Here is an 18,913-nt window from a genome sequence, read left to right as displayed (position 1 = left end):
AGCTCCGGTGTCCTCCGGCAGGAGCCTTGGCAAGGAGCTGACTTGGCCGGAGGGTCATTGTGCATTGCTGATGTCATGAAGGAAAGGCAGACCGTCCCGAATCTCACTCCGCCCGCCGGGACTCCCGTCTAAAAGAGGAGTTGACAGCGAACCGATCACAAGTCTCATCACCGCTCACGGGGCGCCCCAGTGCCTTCAATCTTCGGAAGCAGAGGGCGGGGGAGGGGGGAGACTTCCAGTCCGAACAGGTGAACCAGAGAGATATTCTCCCCCTCTTCGCCCCTCCCCTGCTCCAACGCCAGGGTCAGAGATGGTCGCTGGGCTGGTCAGAGAGGGGAGATCCGATCAGGGATCCCGAGAGCGGGCTGAGCGCTCCGACAGTCCTCCCCTGTGATGAAGGAGGCGAGGGAGAGCTGCCTGAACTTCCCGGGGCTTTCGGAAGGGGATGGTCGGGACGGCCACAGCGTCGGACAGGAGGGTTCCGGTGTATGGATGTCCCGATGTCTGCTTACCTGATGATCTGCGCGGTCCTGCACTTGGGAGTCGACATCAGTTTGGCCAGGAGGCACGGTCCGTGCACAGGTGAGCGCTCACGGCGGGACGGACCGACAGGCGAGGGTTGTGGAGGGGGACTTGAGACCACAGGGGAATGCGACAGTGCGCAGGGAGCCCCGTGAGCCCGAGGCAATGTGTGACAGGTGGGAAGGAGAACCTGTTGTGGGTAACAGTGTGACCACATCCAGTGAGAACGGGCTAACCCGCAGTCAGAATGCACGATTCACGTGTCCCGTGGCAATGAGGCAGCTGCTCAGGATTGAGGGTGACTTACTTCCACCCTGGTTTTGTGGGTCCTGAGGTGACTGATTGCTGTTGGCATTGGTTTATTATTGTCACATGTACCGAAATACAGCGCCATCCGGGGCAGATCAATCTGTACACAATTACATCGAGGTAGTGAAAGGGAAAACAGAAGGAGGAATAAGGTGTAGCAGTTACAGAGAAAATACAGGTAGACAATTCAATTCAAGTTTATTATTGTCATAGGCGTACATACACAGGGTATAAATGCCATGAGAATTAGCTTTTTTACAGCAGTAGCACCGTACATTGCAACACGAGGACAGACATAAGTTATGTATAAACTTAAATTAACAGAAATTGTACATAACTCATAGGACGAAAAAAAACGCATTGACAGTACTGCGAGTAAATAAAGTGCAAGTGGTATGACGAGATAGATTGGGAGATCAAAAGTTTGCCTTTTAGTGTATGAGAGGTCCGTTCAAGAGTCTGATAGCAGCAGGATAGAGGCTGTCCTTGAGTCTGGTGGAGGGTGCACTCAAGTTTTTGTATCTTCTGCCCGACAGAAGAGGAGAGAAGAGAGAATGTCGGGGGTGGGAGGGGTCCTTGATTATGTTGGCTGCTTTCCCAAGGAGTGGGAAGTGTAGACGGAGTCAATGGAGGGGAGGCTGCTTTGTCTGATGGACTGGGCTGTGTTCACAACTCTCTGCAATTTCTTGCAGTCTTGGGCAGAGCAGTTGCCCTGTCAGTAAGGAGCCAGTGAGGGGATTCTTCCACAGATGGAATGGGAGGTACCTAACCAGCAGAGCGTTAGGTCATTTTTCAGGCGGTGCACTCCTTCCACCACCTACCCAGTGTTTCCGTGTGCTTCCAATCCATGATCCCAAATGCTCCTTCTCCACTTTGAGTGGTTTTGGTCCAGTGATTCCCAGGAGACTTGAACACATCCTTGAATCCTTTTCTCTTGGTGACCTCCTCATGTGGCAGAGCTCAGAACAGAGTGTGGGTTTTGAGGGGTCTGGTGGCAAGCGTGCGAATGATTTAGCCAGCCTAACGTAGCCAGCTGAATGTGACTAGGACCAGGATGCTGGGGATCCAGGTCTGGGAGAGGATTCTGATGTTGGCTCACTTGTCTTTGCATTGAATTTAGAGTTTCATGAGGTCATTTTGGTGATATTTTTCCAGTGCCTTGAAATACCTGCTGTAGGTAATTCAGGTCTCAGAAGCATATAGGAGAGCAGGGATCAGTGCTGTATGGTAGTATTACAGTCCCCAGGTAATGAATGGGTTCGACTTCTATTATTTATTATTGTCACATGTATTGAGGTACAGTGAAAAACTTGTCTTGCATACCGTTCACACAGATCAATTCATTACACAGTGCATTGAGGTAATACGAGGTAAAACAATAACAGAATGCAGAATAAAGTGCTACAGTTACAGAGAAAGTGCAGTGCAGGCAGACAATAAGGTGCAAGGTCATAACGAGCTAGACTGTGAGGTCGAGAGTCCATCTTATCGTACTAGGGGACCATTCAATAGTCTTATAACAACGAGATAGAAGCTGTCCTTGAGCCTGATGGTACCTGCTTTCAGGCTTCTGTATCTTCTGCCCAATGGGAGCGGGGAGAAGAGAGAATGTCCGGGGTGGGTGGGGTCTTTGATTATGCTGGCTGCTTTACTGAGGCAGCAAGAAGTGTAGGCAGAGTCTGTGGAGGGGAGGCTGGTTTCCGTGATGTGCTGAGCTGTGTCCACAACTCTCTGCAGTTTCTTGCGGTCCTGGGCAGAACAGTTGCCATACCAAGCTGTGATGCATCCAGATGGGATGCTTTCTATGGTGTATCAATAAAAGTTTTGCAAACCTAAGTCGAATTTGTTCATACGTTCTAAGATACACAAAATCACTCGATACGGTAACCATACCTCCACAGTATTGTAATGAATGGCATCAAAAGCACATAAGACTGATAAGAAAGAACAATTACTAAAACTGGAGAGAGAAGGGAATCTAGTTCTGCCATTCATAGTTTCGGATTTTATGATATTATGGGAGCTCATTCATATGTAGGGGTGATCGTATGACAGGTGTTTGTAACCCAGGGATGGTCTGTAATGAACTAACTACAGGTAAACACACAATACATGCTATAACAGACCAGAATGAAATGCTACAAAGTCTGTAGTGCATGTGACAAAATAACAACAGCTGAGAGTATATGGTATTCATTGTGACAGGGGAGAACGGGTCAGTGTTCACTTGAACAGGTGAGAACGCAACAAAACACTTTGAGACAAGGAAAAACGAGGCTAATCACAGTGTAACACATGAGAATGAGACTACAATATTTTGACAGTTGAGAATGAGGCAATTAAGCGTTTACCAAGTGACCTCAGCGTGAATCATTTTGGAAGAGCATGCAGTCACCCCACACCTGTTTATACTAAGACGAGGTGTGGAGGCCTCTCCCAGACTCCTGCAGACACTGAGGAAACCCCAGCCCCAGCTTCTGCCAAGTGTCAGAGCCCTGAGATTTGTAATATCTTTTGAACATATCTGCCATTCAGAATCAAATTAAAAAATTTAAAAATGGCACATAATTAAAGCATTTTAAACATGTTAGGTTTGATCAAATAAATATACAATTATATCAAAACAACAATGTTACTATTAGTTAATTATCAGTTGAAGTGAGGATCAAGCAATTACTGCATTACAGGTGAGAATGAGATAAAACACAATGATACTGGTGAAAAACACAATTATTGTGTGGCAGGTGAGAATGAAACAATGAACAGTTTAACAGGTGAGAGGAGACAACACTCAATGTGTGTGAGGAGCAGGTGAGGAGGAGGAAATAATGGTGTGGCGTGAGAATGTGAATGAGCAGTGTGTGGAGGGTGGCGATGCGATATTACACAGTGTGACAGGTGAAGGGAAATAGCATTTGTACAGCAGTTGAGAATATGACTGACCATATATCACATAAGAGGTGAGAATAAAAATAACACAGGGTGTTGGGTAAGGGAGAAACAGTTACAGATTGGGTGACAAAGAAAGGAAGACTTGCATTTATATAGCTGTCCTCATATCTCTGGGCCCTTCTGCTTTACAGCCAATGAGGTGCTTTTGGAAATGTGGTCATTGTTGTATCACTGACATAACATGAGAAACAGAGCAGCCAGTTTATGCACACTTAGCCCCCACAGTTATCCCCCACAGTTATCCCCCACAGATAGCTCCCACAGATGCCATTGTGATAATGAGCTACTAAACTGTTTTCTTAATCCAAATCTTGATTGATGAATGAATATTGGCTAACACCCCTGCTGTTCTTTGGAATTAAGCTATGAGACCATTACATCTACTTGAGAATCTAGTTTAAAGTCTCATCCAAAAGACAAAAGCCCTGAATTTGCTGGCAGATCTCAGCTGGCCAATCTGTCCATATGTTCTGCTGATGGATTTTGCATGGAGTCCAGCAGTGAAACATGAACTTCACCCAGCATTTATACAAGGAAATCTGCTCCTGGATTCTCTTTCAGGTTAAACCTGGCAGAGGATTCACAAGTCCATTCATTTTGATGCAGATTTTACATGTGCCATAAAAATAGATGTATACTTTTCTAACCTTGTGCGTTTGCAGTACTGTTTATAATTTTTAAAAATGTTTTTATCATTTTATTATTTTTAAAAATAAATACTATTTATTTCACTCTTAATATGTTTTGAATGCTTTGGAACATTGGAAGTATTCAGAAACATTACAAAAACTTGATGGCTTTGACAGATGATAAATGGTGGTCTGGCTTTGCCTTGTGCTGAAGATCTTTCCAGGAGTTCCATGATCGGGTCTTCCCCAGGAGACCTGATTACCTCTCTGGGCAGGACCAGGGCATGTTCATTCCTGCTTTCCAGTTACAAAGCAGATAAATGTCAGGCAACTGAAATCCACATGGTGAGTACGGGTGACAGGCCCATTAAGCAGAATTTGGCTCAAAAGGTAGTGTGACAGGTGAATTAAGTAAATATATAATGTCATAAGTAAGGAGGGACAATATGTGTTTTGATGTGAGGACAAAACAATACTCAGTGCAACAGATGAGAATGGGAATGTAACTTTACTATAGGTAGGGATGAGACAAAATACAGGGTGCCACGTAAGAAAGGGCAGTATGTACAGTAATGGGTCAGAATGCATCAAGACATAGACTGGCGGGGTTCAATTCCCGTCGCTGTCTGTAAGGAGTTTGTACCTTCTCCCATGTCTGCGTGGGTTTCCTCTGGGTGCTCCAGTTTCCTCCCACATTCGAAAAACGTACGGGTAGGTTAATTTGGGGGTTTAAAATGGGCGGCGCGGACTTGTTGGGCCGAAAGGGCCTGTTACCACACCGTAAATAAAATTTTAAAAAAAATTTAAGAGAAGATAAGACCATATGAAGATGTTACGGGAAATGTGATGATCTAGAGAATGACGTATGAGAATGAGACATTAGGTTGGCATAACACTTCACTACGGATGACAAAGACTCACTGCATGTTACACAAAGTGAAAATGACACAATATACAATGTGATAAATGAGGAGTTAAAATACAGCCACAGTGAGCATGAGGAGCTATAGTAAGGTAGGTGAGAATTGAATGATATAATTTTGTTTAATTGTCTTGACATGAACAGCAATTAATGCCCGTCATAGTTGCCCTGGAGAATGTGGTAGTGAGTCACCATCTTGAACTGCTGCACCCCTTCTGGTGAAGGTACCCGTCACAGTGCTGTTAGATATGGAATTCCAGGATTTAGACCCAGCAACAGTGGGGGACTGGTGACATATTTCCAAGTCAGGATGGTGTACAACTTGGAGGGAAACCTACAAGTAGTAGGTTTGTTCTGGTCATTGTCTACCACCTTTGTGGTAGGAATGTTCTGCTTCATTTGGTGAGGGGTTGTAAATAGAACTGACCGTTAGTTAATACAGGGGATAAAGAGTTAATAAAAGTAATAATAATAATTAGTTAATAAAGAGTCAGCATAGTGGCATATATCCAAATTAAACAATATCAAGTTAGGCAGACAACAATTGACAATATACTGTATATTGTGGCAGGTAAGAGAGAATGAGACAATCCAGAACGTGAAAGGTTAGTATGAGACAATTTAAAGGGTATACATTGTGACGGATGAGAATAGGATGATATGGTGTGGCATAAGTGAAACAATACAGAAAGTGATAGTGAGAGCTGGATGTATTTAAATAAAATGGATGAGAGTAAAACAGCACACTGAGGTATAGATAATGAACATGCCAGATCCAATCTTAGGAGTAAAAATGCCCTGTAGTGTATAACTGACCATATTTTTTATTTTTATTGGTACATTTAATTTTTAATAGTTCTAGAAGCTTTGGAAAGTTGGAATGGAGCAATATCGAGCGACAAGTAAGAATAGGACAATATAAAGCAACAGGTAAGAAAGTGACAAAATAGAAGTTGATAGGTGAAATTGAGAAAATTCTAACCACAGTGCCACAAGTGACAATGAAACAATAAACATTGTGAAAGGTGAGAGTGAGACTTCACGCAGTGACACATGAGTTTACAGTATGACAGGTGAGAAAATATCCATATACATTGTGGCACATAAGAATGAGTCAATATACCAAGTTTATAGTTGAAAAATGAATGATGTGGTGAGATAATTGAAACGGGTCATGTAAAAAATGTTAAGGTCAATGCACAAATGTACCGCATGAGAATGAGGGAACAAATCGACCAACAGGCGAGAAAGGGTCAGTGCATATTGTTACAATCTTGGATTAAAAATGATGCGAACTTTGAAGCAGCCTCACAATCAATGAATCAGAGCAAAGCTCCAAAGACCAGCCACGCTGTCGTAAGCAAAAATGGGCATTTAAGCAGCCAACAGAAGGAAAGAACTTTATTGATACCCCCTCCTCAATGTTGGTGAAGTTACATATATGCAAAAGGCAAGGGTGAAGCATCCATGACCACCTTTAGAAAGAAAAGCTGAATGGATATTCGGTATTACCCTTCTCCTGAGCCTGACTTCACCCAATTTGACTCACTCCACATGATATGAAGCACTGGATGCACCATTGGGCACTGGATCCTGACATCATCCCTGCAATAGCTCTTAAGATTTGATCTCCAGAGCTATCCACCCCTCTAGTCATGTTGTTCCAGTCCAGCTGCAAAACTTCCATCTCCTCAACCAAATCAAATAACTTCAATCAATCCAGAGAAAGGTACCTTTGTTCAGCAATACTGACAATCTGCAACATATGGGAATATGGCTGCAGTGTGACAATGGTATCTCAGTCACACCATCCACACACTCTTGCCGGTTGGCTTATAGCTCCTGTAGCTGGAGCACCACAGAGACCTCAGATGAGAGCAGAGTTGGAGGAAGGTACATAGCTAAGGGAATCCAAATCATGGAGGTATTTGGATAAAGAAGAATTTTAAACTCAGCGCATTGATAGATTAGAATCCAGCATAGCCCGCTGAGCTCAGGGGTCATTTGAACAGCAATTGGTGTGAGCCAGGGACAGCTGAAGTTTACAGAGGAGAGAATGAAGGAGCATAAGGGCCAGAGAGCAGAAAATGTTGCATCTAACAGGATGTTAAAGGGTGCAAACAATTTGGCTCAGCCTGAGACAGCAGCCAGGGTATGTCAGCGTGTTAAGGTTCTGATTAATTCAGAACATGTTCCCGCACACATAAAATCCTGTAACATTTCTGTAAACATTTCTACTCTCTATGTACATGACAAGTTCAAGTCAAAATGACTACATATTCTAAAGTGATGACCCTACTGTGGGCAGTTAGAACCTGTTACTGAAAACAGCTAATACATTACTGAGAAATTAGTGAACAGTACAAACATTGATGAGTCAGATAATTGGTTTACTTGTGAATAAAGGACACCTGTTACATGTTAATCCATAGATTCAGATATTAATTTAGAGGATAAAATCAGAAGTGTACCTGGTATCAACATCGATATAACCCAACAGCTAATTGTTTGTAACTAAAGTAATGTTGTAGCAAGCTTCTAAATGTCTGCATAAGTTTCACCAGACAAGTGGTATTATCAGAAGTGACGATAGGTTAACAGATGGGTGGTAATGCCTCTGTCCCTGCTCGATGATGAAAGGAAATAAAATTATTATCTGGTTCAAAGCACTGATTCAACCTTTTCCACGCATCTCCTTTCTAGGGTGAAGTGTGAATCTTTCAAACAAACAAGGCTCAGGCAGCTGGTTTTATTACTTTCTCATTGTACTCTTCCAAAGAGTCGTCTTTCCCTCCCCTCTTACAAAGCAGCAAATCTTGTTGAGAGATTCTGCATGGAGAAGGGACATGAAATAATCAACGGGTCAAGCAGTGTCTGTGGGTGTAAGGAACTGTTGATGTTTTGGGTCAAAACCCTGCATCAGGACAGATGTCTGGGTAGGTATAACCCTGCATGAGCTCTGATGCAGGGTTTTGATCCAAAACATCGACGATTTCTTACCCCCCCCCACCCCCCCACAGATGCTGCTCGACCTGCTGAGTTCCTCCAGCAGTTTGTTTGTTGCTCCAGATTCCAGCATCTACAGTCTCTTGTGTCTACACTAAATAATCACCCTCTGTTTACCTACGTAACATACCAGTCGCACACAGAGGAGGCAGCAGCACACAATACAAAAGTGCCTTCCGCGTGGTTTCAGTTTGTAACTAAACAGTCAAATAGCCAAAATGAGCACCACACATGGGCTTGCTTTTTGCTTATATCTTAAACTGTAGTTCCTCCTGTTGCCATATATGAGTTTCTCAAACATTTGTTGAGATTTTTTTATTACAGTTGTGACTTCTGATGATTCTTGTGGGAAGACTTCAGTTCTCTGAGTGTGGATGTTATACAGTTTGAGTTGTGTAAAATTTGACCCAGGATGTGGACAAGTCTAATGTTAGGGTAGTGTATATTTTGTTGTGCATATGTACTTCTTATTTTGCTATATATGGGTAGTGTGTTTTTGTGTACTGTTTGCAATGTGTAATCGGTGAACTGTTTAAACCTGTGTTTCGGCCGTGTACGACTGCATATATGAGAAATGTACATTTTGCTATGTATACAAAGTTCAGAGTTTGTTGCATGTGTGTAGTGCTCATTTACTCTCAGTTATTTACAGTTCGCTGTGAGAATACTGTTTGATCCTGTGGCTGTGCAGTGTACCGGTTATTTGTGGGGGAAATGCATTGGTCAAAGTGGATAGAGTTTGAATGCCCAATTACTAAATAAGCCATTGTTAATTTAGAAGGTTATGAAGAGAGAGCTAACCGTCCAGTGGCACAGCTAGTACACCCACTGACTTGCGGTTCAATCCTGTCCTTGGGTGCTGTCCGTGTGGATTTTGCTCATTCTCCCTGTGACTATGTGGGTTTCCTGAGGGTGCTCCGGGTTCCTCCCATATCCCAAAGATGTGTGGGTTGGTGGGGAAGTTGGCTGTTGTATATTCCACCCTCGCCCCCCCCCCCACCCTCCACTCTGTAGGTGAGTGGTAGAGTCTGGGGGAGTCGTTGGGAATGTGGGGAGAATACAAAAGGGATTAGTCTAGGGTTTGTGTAAATGGTGCCAGATGGTCAGATGGGTTTCTGTGCTTTATGACTCTATGACTATAACTCTTAGCACTGCAATATATTACAGTCCTCATGCTGATGCACTCTGATTTCTGTCATTAACATTAGTGACTCTTTTTAGATTTACAACCATTGGATCTCCTATCAGAAGTTGCTGAAGCCCCTCGAATGGAGATATATGGAGTCAGGATGGTCCAGGAGCACGGCGTCCGTGGGCTGCGGTTCAATAAGGATATGAAGGCAGTCAGCTTCTCAGCCTCTCTCATCTTCAAAGTCTGCAATTACTTCCCAGCTGAATTCTCCATTGTCATCACACTGAAAGTCAACAGCATAACGTTAAAGGTACTTCCAGAACTGACCACAACCAGTGGGATATTAACGAGCTACTTGACACAGCATCTTTGCAGTTTGCTTAGTCATTGTCAAGAGACCTGGCATTGAACATTGAGGAATGAATCGCTAATGAAAATATTACAGATACATTCAGGTGCAACAGCGCAATATGATAGTAATCAGCAGATGCCTCTGGTTCAGAAAGTTGTGGGTTCAAGTTCCATTCCAGGTTCAGAGGGAGTCCTGTGCTGTTGAAGGTCTTGCCTTTGGGTTGAGATATCATCCCTCTCAGACAGAAGATTCAGCGGCACTATTTGAAGAAGGACAGGCTAGTTATTCATGTCCCAGCCAACATTTATTCCATAGCTAAAATCACAATTAACAAATCACCTGGTCATTTAGCACATTGCTGTTTGTTGGAATTTGGTGCGTGTAAATTGTGGATGGTGCAGCTTGGTGCACATGGCAAAGATAGGCCAGGAAGTAAATTGGAGGTTACAAAGGGTTATCGATAGATCAAGTAAGTGGGCAAAGATCGAGCAAATGGAGTACAATGTGGGAAAATGTGAAAAATAACAAAGAAGCATGTTATCTAAATAGTGAAAGATTGTAGAATTCTGAGATGTAGAGGGATCTGGGTATCATAATGCATGATTTACAACAGGCTAGTGAGCAGGTTTAGCAAACAAATAGGAAAACTAACAGAATGCTTTTGCTTACTGTGAGGGAATTGACTACAAAAGTAGAAAGGTCATGGTTCAGTTATAGAGGGCATTGCTGAGAACATATCTGGAGTACTATGTACAATACAGTCAACCCCCATGTTACTGAGGTAGGGGGTTGTTGCATTCCTAGAAAGCAGCCCATATCACAATTTTCCGTTATGTGAAGCTGCATTGAGAAATGCGGGTTGAAAATAAAATTGTGTTTATTTATTTACTATTTCTCACATAAGTTCTATGAGACTGAATTTTATTCCGTATCTCATATTTTTGGGAAGTGATCTGTTAAGTCTGTAGGGCGAATTTTCAGTCCATGACACAGGTGCCGCCTGTATTAGGCTCCTTATTTAGGGAAAGATAAAGTCATAGAGTCGTATAGCATGGAAACAGGCCCTTCAGCCCAACTCGTCCATCCCATCTGCCTGCTTTTGGCCGATAGCCCTCTAAACCTCTCCTATCAATGTACTTACCGAGTACAAAGATGGTAATATGTTGTAAGCAGTTCAGAGAAGGTTTCCTAAAATAATAACTGGAGTGAGTGGATTTTCTTAATGAGTAGAGATTGGACAGACCTGTATCCACTGGATATTGGAAGAGTCAGTGTTGACTCAATTGAAATATAAGGTCCTGAGGGGCCCTGGGAGGGTGGATGTGGAGAAGATGTTTCATTTTCTTGGAGAGTCTGGAACAAGGGGATTACATTTTAAAAAAAGCTGTTGCCCATTTAAGGCAGAGATGAGGTTTTTTTTCTTTCAGAAGGCCATTTGTCTTTCGAACACTTTTAAAGGGTAGTGGAAGCAGAGTTTTTGACTATTTTTAAGACAGGTGGATAGGCTCTTGATAAGCATTACTGCAGGTAGACAAGAATATGGAGTTGAGACTACAACCAGATAAGCCATGATTGTATTGAATAGTGGATCAAGCTTGAGGGGTCGAGTAGCCTACTCCTCCTTCACTTTGCAGCTTCAAGGACGTTTAAACCCAAACAGCAAAGGCCAGAAGATACTTTAATATTAACTTTGTTTGTCTATCCTTAGATGCTGCCTGACTTGCAAATACTTCTATTTTGTTTCAGATTTACAAAATCCACAGTATTTTGTCTTCCCCCTGAAAGTCATAGAGTCATAGAGAGAGATACAACATGGAAACAGGCCCTTCGGCCCACCGAGTCCGTGCCCACCATCAACCACCCATTTGCACTGATCTACATGAATCCCATTTTTAAATTCTCCGCACATTCTCATCAACTCCCCCACCCCCCCCCCACCACCCCCAGATTCTACCACTCAGCTACACACGTGGAAATTTACAGTGGCCAATTATTGCCTGCACATCCTTGGAGGACAGCGATACATTAGCAGCACATCAAAGACCCTGAAGGCCTCCATTGTTCCTCCCACCAGACCCCAGAGCTGGTTGGTGGTAAACCATCACCAGTTGTTACACATTGAAAAGCTGTGGCCCCACTCCCCTCAGGTCACAGTGGAGGTAACTGCTGGGAAAGGAGGAAGCCTTTCACTTCTCTAATACCATTATGACCTCAGCATGTCCCAAGGCACAGTGGTGCTGCTGGTAGAGCTGTTGCCTCACAGCACCAGAGACCTGGGTTCAATCCTGATGTCCGGTCCCATCTGTGTGGAGTTTGCACGTTTTGCTTGTGACCATGTGGGTCTCCTCCGGGTGCTCCAGTTTCCTCCCACATCCCAATGATATGCAGGTTGGTGGGTTAATTGGCCACTCTATATTGTCCCTAGTGTATGGTAGAATCTGGGAGGAATTGATGGGAACATGGGGAGAATAAAATGGGATTAGTGTAGGTGGTTGATAGTCAGTATGGACTCAGTGGGCCGAAGGGCCTGTTTCCATGCTATGTCTCGCTGTGACTCTAAGATTCTGAAATCACTTGCTACAGACACAATCGGGGTTTCACTGTGAATAAGCCCTTTTGACAAAAAGATGTAAGAAAATGAAGCTTGGAGGAGATAGAAATAAAGACACTTTTATTTGTGAATGTAATGAGTGAATCCCTTGATGACTATAAAAAGATTAAGAATACTCTTAAGAGGGAAATCAAGAGGGCAAAGAGAGGGTATGAGATGGATCTGGCAGGAAAGGTTAAAGAAAATCCCAAGAGGTTCTATAGCTATAATAAGAGTAAAAGGGTGGCTCGGGAGAGAGTAGGTCCCCTTAGAGATCAGCAGGGCCGCCTATGTCTTGAGCCACAGGAGATGGGTGGGATTTTTAACTAATATTTCTCCTCGGTATTTACTGAGGAGAAAATCATGGTTGCTCAAGAGGTAAGGGAATGTTGTGGAGATGTTTTGGAGGAAATTCATATTACCGGGGAGGAGGTATTTGCAGCATTATAGTGCATTAAGGTGGATAAATCCCCAGGACCTGACCGAGTGCATTGTTGGACCTTTTGGGAGGCTGGAGAAGAAATTGCGGAGGCCCTTGCGGAGATGTTTGCTTCATCGTTAGCCACTGGTGAAGTTCCCGAAGATTGGACGGTGTCTAAGGTTGTTCTGTTGTTTAAGAAGGGTAGCAAGGACAAGCCAGGGAATTACAGGTCAGTCAGCCTGACGTCAGATGTGGGGGAGTTACTGGAGGGAATTCTGAGGGACAGGATCAACCAGCATTTGGATAGACAGAGTCTGATGAGGAGGAGTCAGCGTGGGTTTGTGTGTGGAAAGTCATGCTTGACAAACCTTTTAGAGTTTTTTTGAAGAGGTAACCAAAAAGGTAGATGAGGGCAGGGCAGTGGATATTGACTATTTGAACTTTAGTGAGGCCTTCGACAAGGTCCCGCGTGGTAGGCTGGTCTGGAAGGTTAGGTCCCCTGGAATCCAGGGAGAGCTAGTGAGGTGGATTCAAAATTAGCTCAGAGGTAGGAAGCAGAGGCTGGTGGTTGAAGGTTGTTTCTTGGAATGGAGACCGGTGACTAGTGGTGTGCAACAGGGGTCAGTGTTGGGACCCTGGTTATTCATTATTTATATAAATGACTGGATGTGAATGCACAAGGCTTGATCAGTAAGTTTGCAGATGACATGAAATTAGGAGGTGTTGTTGATAGTGAAGAAGGTTATCGTAGATTACAGGGGGATCTTGATCAGTTAGGGGAGTGGGCTGAGGAGTGGCAGATGGATTTCAATACAGATAAGTGTGAGGTGATGCATTTTGGAAGGTCAAACCAGTGTAGGACTTGTACCATGAATGGTAGGGCACTAGGGAGTGTAATGGAACAGAGGGACCTAGGAGTACAAGTGCATAGTTTGTTTAAAGTGGCGTCACAGGCAGACAGGGTGGTGAAAAAGGCGTTTAGCATGTGGGCCTTCATCAGTCAGGGCATTGAGTATAGGAGTTGGGACATCGTATTGCAGTTGTATAAATTGTTGGTGAGGCCACACTTGGAGTACTGTGCACAGTTTTGGTTACCCTGTTATAGGAAAGACGTGATTAAACTGGAAAGAGTGCAGAAAAGATTTACGAGGATGTTGCCAGGATTAGAGGGCCTGAGTTATAGGGAGAGGTTGGCCAGGCTAGGTCTTTGTTCCTTGGAACATAGGAGAATGAGGGGCGACCTTATAGAAAAGTGTAAAGTGATGAGAGGCAGAGATGAGGTGGGTGGTAACAGTCTTTTCCCCAGGGTAGGGGAGTCCAAAACTGGGGGGCATAGATTTAGTGTGAGAGGGGAGAGATTTAAAAGGGACCTGAGGGGCAACTTTTTCACGCAGGGGATGGTTAGTGTATGGAATGAGCTGCCAGAGGAAGTGGTTGAGGCAGGTACAATAGTACCATTTAAGAGGTGCTTGGATTGGTACATGGAGGGACAGGGCTTAGAGGGATATGGGCCGAACGCAGGAAATTGGGACGAGCTGGGGGGGTACTGTGGTCGGTATGGACTGGTTGGGCCGAAGGGCCTGTATCCGTGCTGTATTGCCCTATGACTCTATGCAACCCGTCGTGTGAAACCAAAGTGCTTGACAAAGCACAACTTGTACACACAGGCAGGTCTTACAAAGAGCAGTGAGCAATGATGTTAGTCGAAGGGCAAGTTTTGCCACTGCTCATCATCAGATATTCCGTGGAGAACTTCTGCATCCATTTGTGGGGCTGACTCTAACACTGAACCTGAAGGGTAGCAGCTGCAACAGAGCTGCGCTGTGCAAGTCTCAGACTAGAGCTGGAATGAATGCACAGAAGCAAGACACTGGCACAATGGTGATAAGATGTGCAGGTCACTGGTGTTGATTTATCAAAGAAGGAGGCCTATAGAAACATTAGAAATCCTGCTCGTCATGTGAATTTCATTTGCTTTCTAGAAGAACGAATACATCTTGACGTTGCTCCAGGAGGACTTAAACCGCATGCTGCTGGGGCTGAGGATCTCACCTGACAAGCTTCACCTGGAGTTCGCCCAGGGTGACCTGCCCGGTAGCCCCAAGAAGCGGGTAACGTTCCAAGACATCTACCTGGCCGACCGCCAGTGGCACACCTTGGTGCTGGCTGTTTCAGCCAACTTTGTGTCTCTCACCGTGGACTGCTGCCCTCCTCTTGACACGTGAGTAACTCTCCACCACTCTTCGGCCGAGGTTGCAGCAGCCCTTTCAGCTGACCAGTCCCAGCCCTCCCCAGTTTGCAACTGTTGCCCAACCCCCACCCCCCCACCTGTCCCTTGATACCCAGTACTCCCATCTACTTACCCCGCCCAACCTGAGTACCAACTACCCCCTTCTCAGCAGCTGAGCCCTGTCTTGATCCTTCCCTCACCAACCCAGCTCAGTCTAGTCCAACAACCAGCCTTCCAGTCTCTGATCCTCCTTACCCACCACCCCCATGCCAACCATATCCTTCCAGTGATTCATTTTAAGTTTTAATTCATTTGTTCATAGCATGTGGACGGCTCTGGAAATGCCAGCATTTATTGCCCACCTCTCATTGCCTCTGAACTGAGGAGGCAGTTAAGAGTCAACTGTATTGATGAGTCTGGAGTCACGCATATGCCAGACTGGGTAAAGATGGCAGCAATACACAAGAAGTACTGGAGGAGCTCAGCAGGTCTGGCAGCATCCATGGAGGGAAATAAACAGTTGACGTTTCGGGTCGAGACCCTTCATCAGCACTGGAAAAGAAGCTAGAATAAGAAGGTGGGGGGAGGGGCAGAACCACATGCAGGCAGGGGAGAGGTGAGTTCAGGTGACAGGCGAGTCCAGGTTAGAGGGGGAAGATGGGTGGGGGAGAGGGGGAAGATGTAATAAGCTGAGAGGTGATAGGTAGAAGAGACAAAGGGCTGAAGAAGAAGGAATCTGGTTAGAGAGGACAGTGGACCATGGAATAAAGGATGGAGGAGGGAGGCGAAGAGATGGGCAGGTCGTCAAGGCAGGAGAAGGGAGCCACTGGAATAAAGGAAGACAAAGGAGTTGGGGGGGGAGGAAGGAAGAAAAAGAAGGGTTGGGGTTACTGGAAGTTAGAGAAATTGATGTTGAGGCCCTCAGGTTGGAGACTACCAAGGTGGAATATGAGGTGTTGTTCGTCCAACCTGCATCTGGCCTCAATGTGGCAGGTTTTCTTCAGTGAGCTCCAGTCAGTTCATGGTTTCTATTACTGAGATTAGCTTTAATTCCATTTAATTAATTACTTTAAGCTAAATTTCCCAGCTTGCTGTGGTGGGATCTGAACCTGTGTCTATGTGGTCCAGAACTCTGGCTGCTGGTCCAGTAACTTAACCACAATGCTACTGACCATGTTTCTCACAGGCAACCTGAGCTGGCCCCAGATTCACCTCATTTCTTTTGCGAGCTCCATCTCTCTCTCACACACACACAAACACGTACTCTCACTCTCTCTCTCACTCTCTCTCTCATTCTCTCTCTCATTCTCTCTCACTCTCTCTCTCTCTCACTCTCTCTCTCTCTCACTCTCACTCTCTCTCTCTCTCACACTTTCTATCTGACTCACTCACCTTTTCTGGGAACTTGCTACATTTCACACATTTGTCCCCTCAGTAGGATGTGGCTAAATTTTACCCATTTGCTCCCTCTGCAATGTTGTTGTGCTGCACCTGTCTAAATGAGAACTGTACTTTCCACAGGTACCTGGATGTACCTTTCCCGGAATACTTAGGCACGGCAAGATCTCGATTTTACATTGGGAACCGGAGGAGACGGAAGGGACTGTTTTCAGTAAGTGTTTGAGGGAACTGTGCAAATCAAGGTTACAGTGCACTGGCTTTTTTCTGACTCTGTAATACAGAACATATACCACCAGGCTCAAGATAGCTTCTATCTCACTGTTATTTGACTATTGAACATACCTCTTTTAAGCTAAAGATGAACTCTTGATCTCTCATTCTACCTCGTCATGGCCCTTGCACTTTATTTTTCTACCTGCACTGTGCTTTCTCTGTACCGTAACACTATATTCTGCATTCTGCTATTTTTCCTTTTTACTACCTTGATGTACTTATGTATGGAATGATCTGTCTGGATGGCATGCAAACAAAAGCTTTTCACTGTATCTTGGTACATGTGACAATAATAAATTACCAATTACCAGTAAAATTCCAATAATACACTATCTGACCATTTGGAAATCTTGACGGTTCAGTATCTGGCTCACCAGGTGATGTTTCCCACGTTCCTGCCAGTCTTACCGGGCCCCGCACATCCCCCAGGCTCACCAGGGCCCCATTTCCCTCCCTCCCAAGACTCAATGTGGCCCCCGTTCCCATGTTTGCAGGACTCACCAGGGCCCCAGTTCCTGTGCTCCTGAGAGTGGGGCCACAGTTCCCACACTTCCAGGACTCACCAGGGCCCATGTTTCTGCACTCCCAAGACTCAGTGGTTCCAACAATATAGAAGGATTCATCCTTCCAACCAGAGCTGTCATGGGAAATCTCCTACAACGCAGAGTCCCTCAGGATGAAGGAGTTCCCATGCTTCCTGGAATCTTAGAGTCATACAGCACAGAAGCAGGCCCTTTGGCCCACCATGTCCATGCTGACCATCAAGAACCTACCTATGCTAATCCCCATTTACCAGCACTTGACCCATAGCCTATCACCAGGACAAAATTCTTCTTGTGACCCACAATGGACTCACACATTGAGGAAGTGGCTGCCCACTGTCATGGGAGGGCAGCAAGCTGGTGAATCTCAGTGCCCGAGATGTCCTCAGGCAAGGTGAAAGGCGGAGGGGTCTGCTTCTTAATCAATAACTTGTGGTGCTCGGATGTGATGGTCCTGGTGAGCTCCTGCTCACCCAGCCTGGAATATCTAACGGTGAAGTGTCGACCATTCTATCTGCCAAGGGAGTTCACTTCAGCTATCCTGATGGCAGTCTCCATCCCACCACAGACGAACATGAAGCCTGCACTCAATGAGCTATACTCCGTGGTCAACAACCTTGAGACAGGATACCCTGAGGCCCTCTTCATCATCACAGGGGACTTCAATCAAGCCAACCTCAAGAGTGTGTTACCAAAATACTATCAGCACATCTCCTGCTCCACCAGGGGCGCCAACACCCTTGACCACTGCTATACAACCATCAAAGATGCCTTCCGAGCCACCCCTCGTCCTCACTTTGGGAAATCAGACCACCAGGCTGTACTCCTCCTCCCTGCATACAAACAGAAACTGAAATGGGAGGATCCGGTAGGGAGAGTCATGCAGTGCTGGTCTGAGGAAGCAGATGAGCTCCTATGTGACTGCTTTGAGACAGTGGACTGGTCTATGTTCAAAGACTCAGCTGCCAGCCTGGATGAGTATGTCACCACCATCATGGACTTTATCAGCAAGTGTGTGGAGGACTGTGTACCAAAGAAGACAATATGGGTGTTCCCAAACAGGAAGCCATGGATGAACCAGGAGATCCACTGAAGGAGAGGACTGCTACACACAAATATGGTGATCCTGATCTGTACAAGAAATCGAGGTATGACCTTCGAAAAGCTATCAAGGATGCCAAGAGGCAATACCAACTCAAAATAGAGTCCCTGACCAGCCGCCAGTTATGGCAGGGCTTACATGCCATAACAGGCTACAAGACAAAGTCGGGCTGTATAGCTAACAATAGCGCATCCCTTCCTGATGAACTTAATACATTCTATGCGTGATTTGAACAAAAGGGAAGTGGATTGTCACCATCCACCCTGACAGCCACCAACACAGACGAACCTGTGATCACAGTGGAGGATGTAAGATCAGTCTTCCGGAGAGTGAACACAAGGAAAGCACCTGGCCCAGATGGTGTCCCGGGCCGCGTGCTCAGATCTTGTGCTGATCAGCTGGCAGAAGTACTTGCGGACATATTCAACCTCTCCCTGCTTCAATCTCAGGTTCCCTCCTGTTTTAAGAAGATCACCATCATCCCGGTACCAAAGAAAAGCAAGGTAACATGCCTCAATGACTACCGACCA

General features: G+C 45.2%; 1 protein-coding gene across 1 annotated transcript in view; it reads left to right on the top strand.

Moving 5' to 3' along the window:
* The first annotated feature begins 500 nt into the window (after positions 1-500).
* Positions 501-18,913, top strand: part of LOC127574707 (thrombospondin-type laminin G domain and EAR repeat-containing protein-like) — a 62,210-nt gene continuing 43,797 nt past the window's right edge. Inside the window, exons 1-4 of the mRNA XM_052023997.1 lie at positions 501-582; positions 9,562-9,782; positions 14,818-15,056; positions 16,587-16,677. Coding sequence (XP_051879957.1) covers positions 501-582; positions 9,562-9,782; positions 14,818-15,056; positions 16,587-16,677 — 633 coding nt within the window. The remainder of the gene's footprint in view (positions 583-9,561; positions 9,783-14,817; positions 15,057-16,586; positions 16,678-18,913) is intronic.

Source organism: Pristis pectinata, chromosome 1, assembly GCF_009764475.1.
Source record: "Pristis pectinata isolate sPriPec2 chromosome 1, sPriPec2.1.pri, whole genome shotgun sequence".
Classification (NCBI taxonomy): Eukaryota; Metazoa; Chordata; class Chondrichthyes; order Rhinopristiformes; family Pristidae; genus Pristis; species Pristis pectinata.
This window is presented reverse-complemented; position numbering and strand designations above follow the sequence as displayed.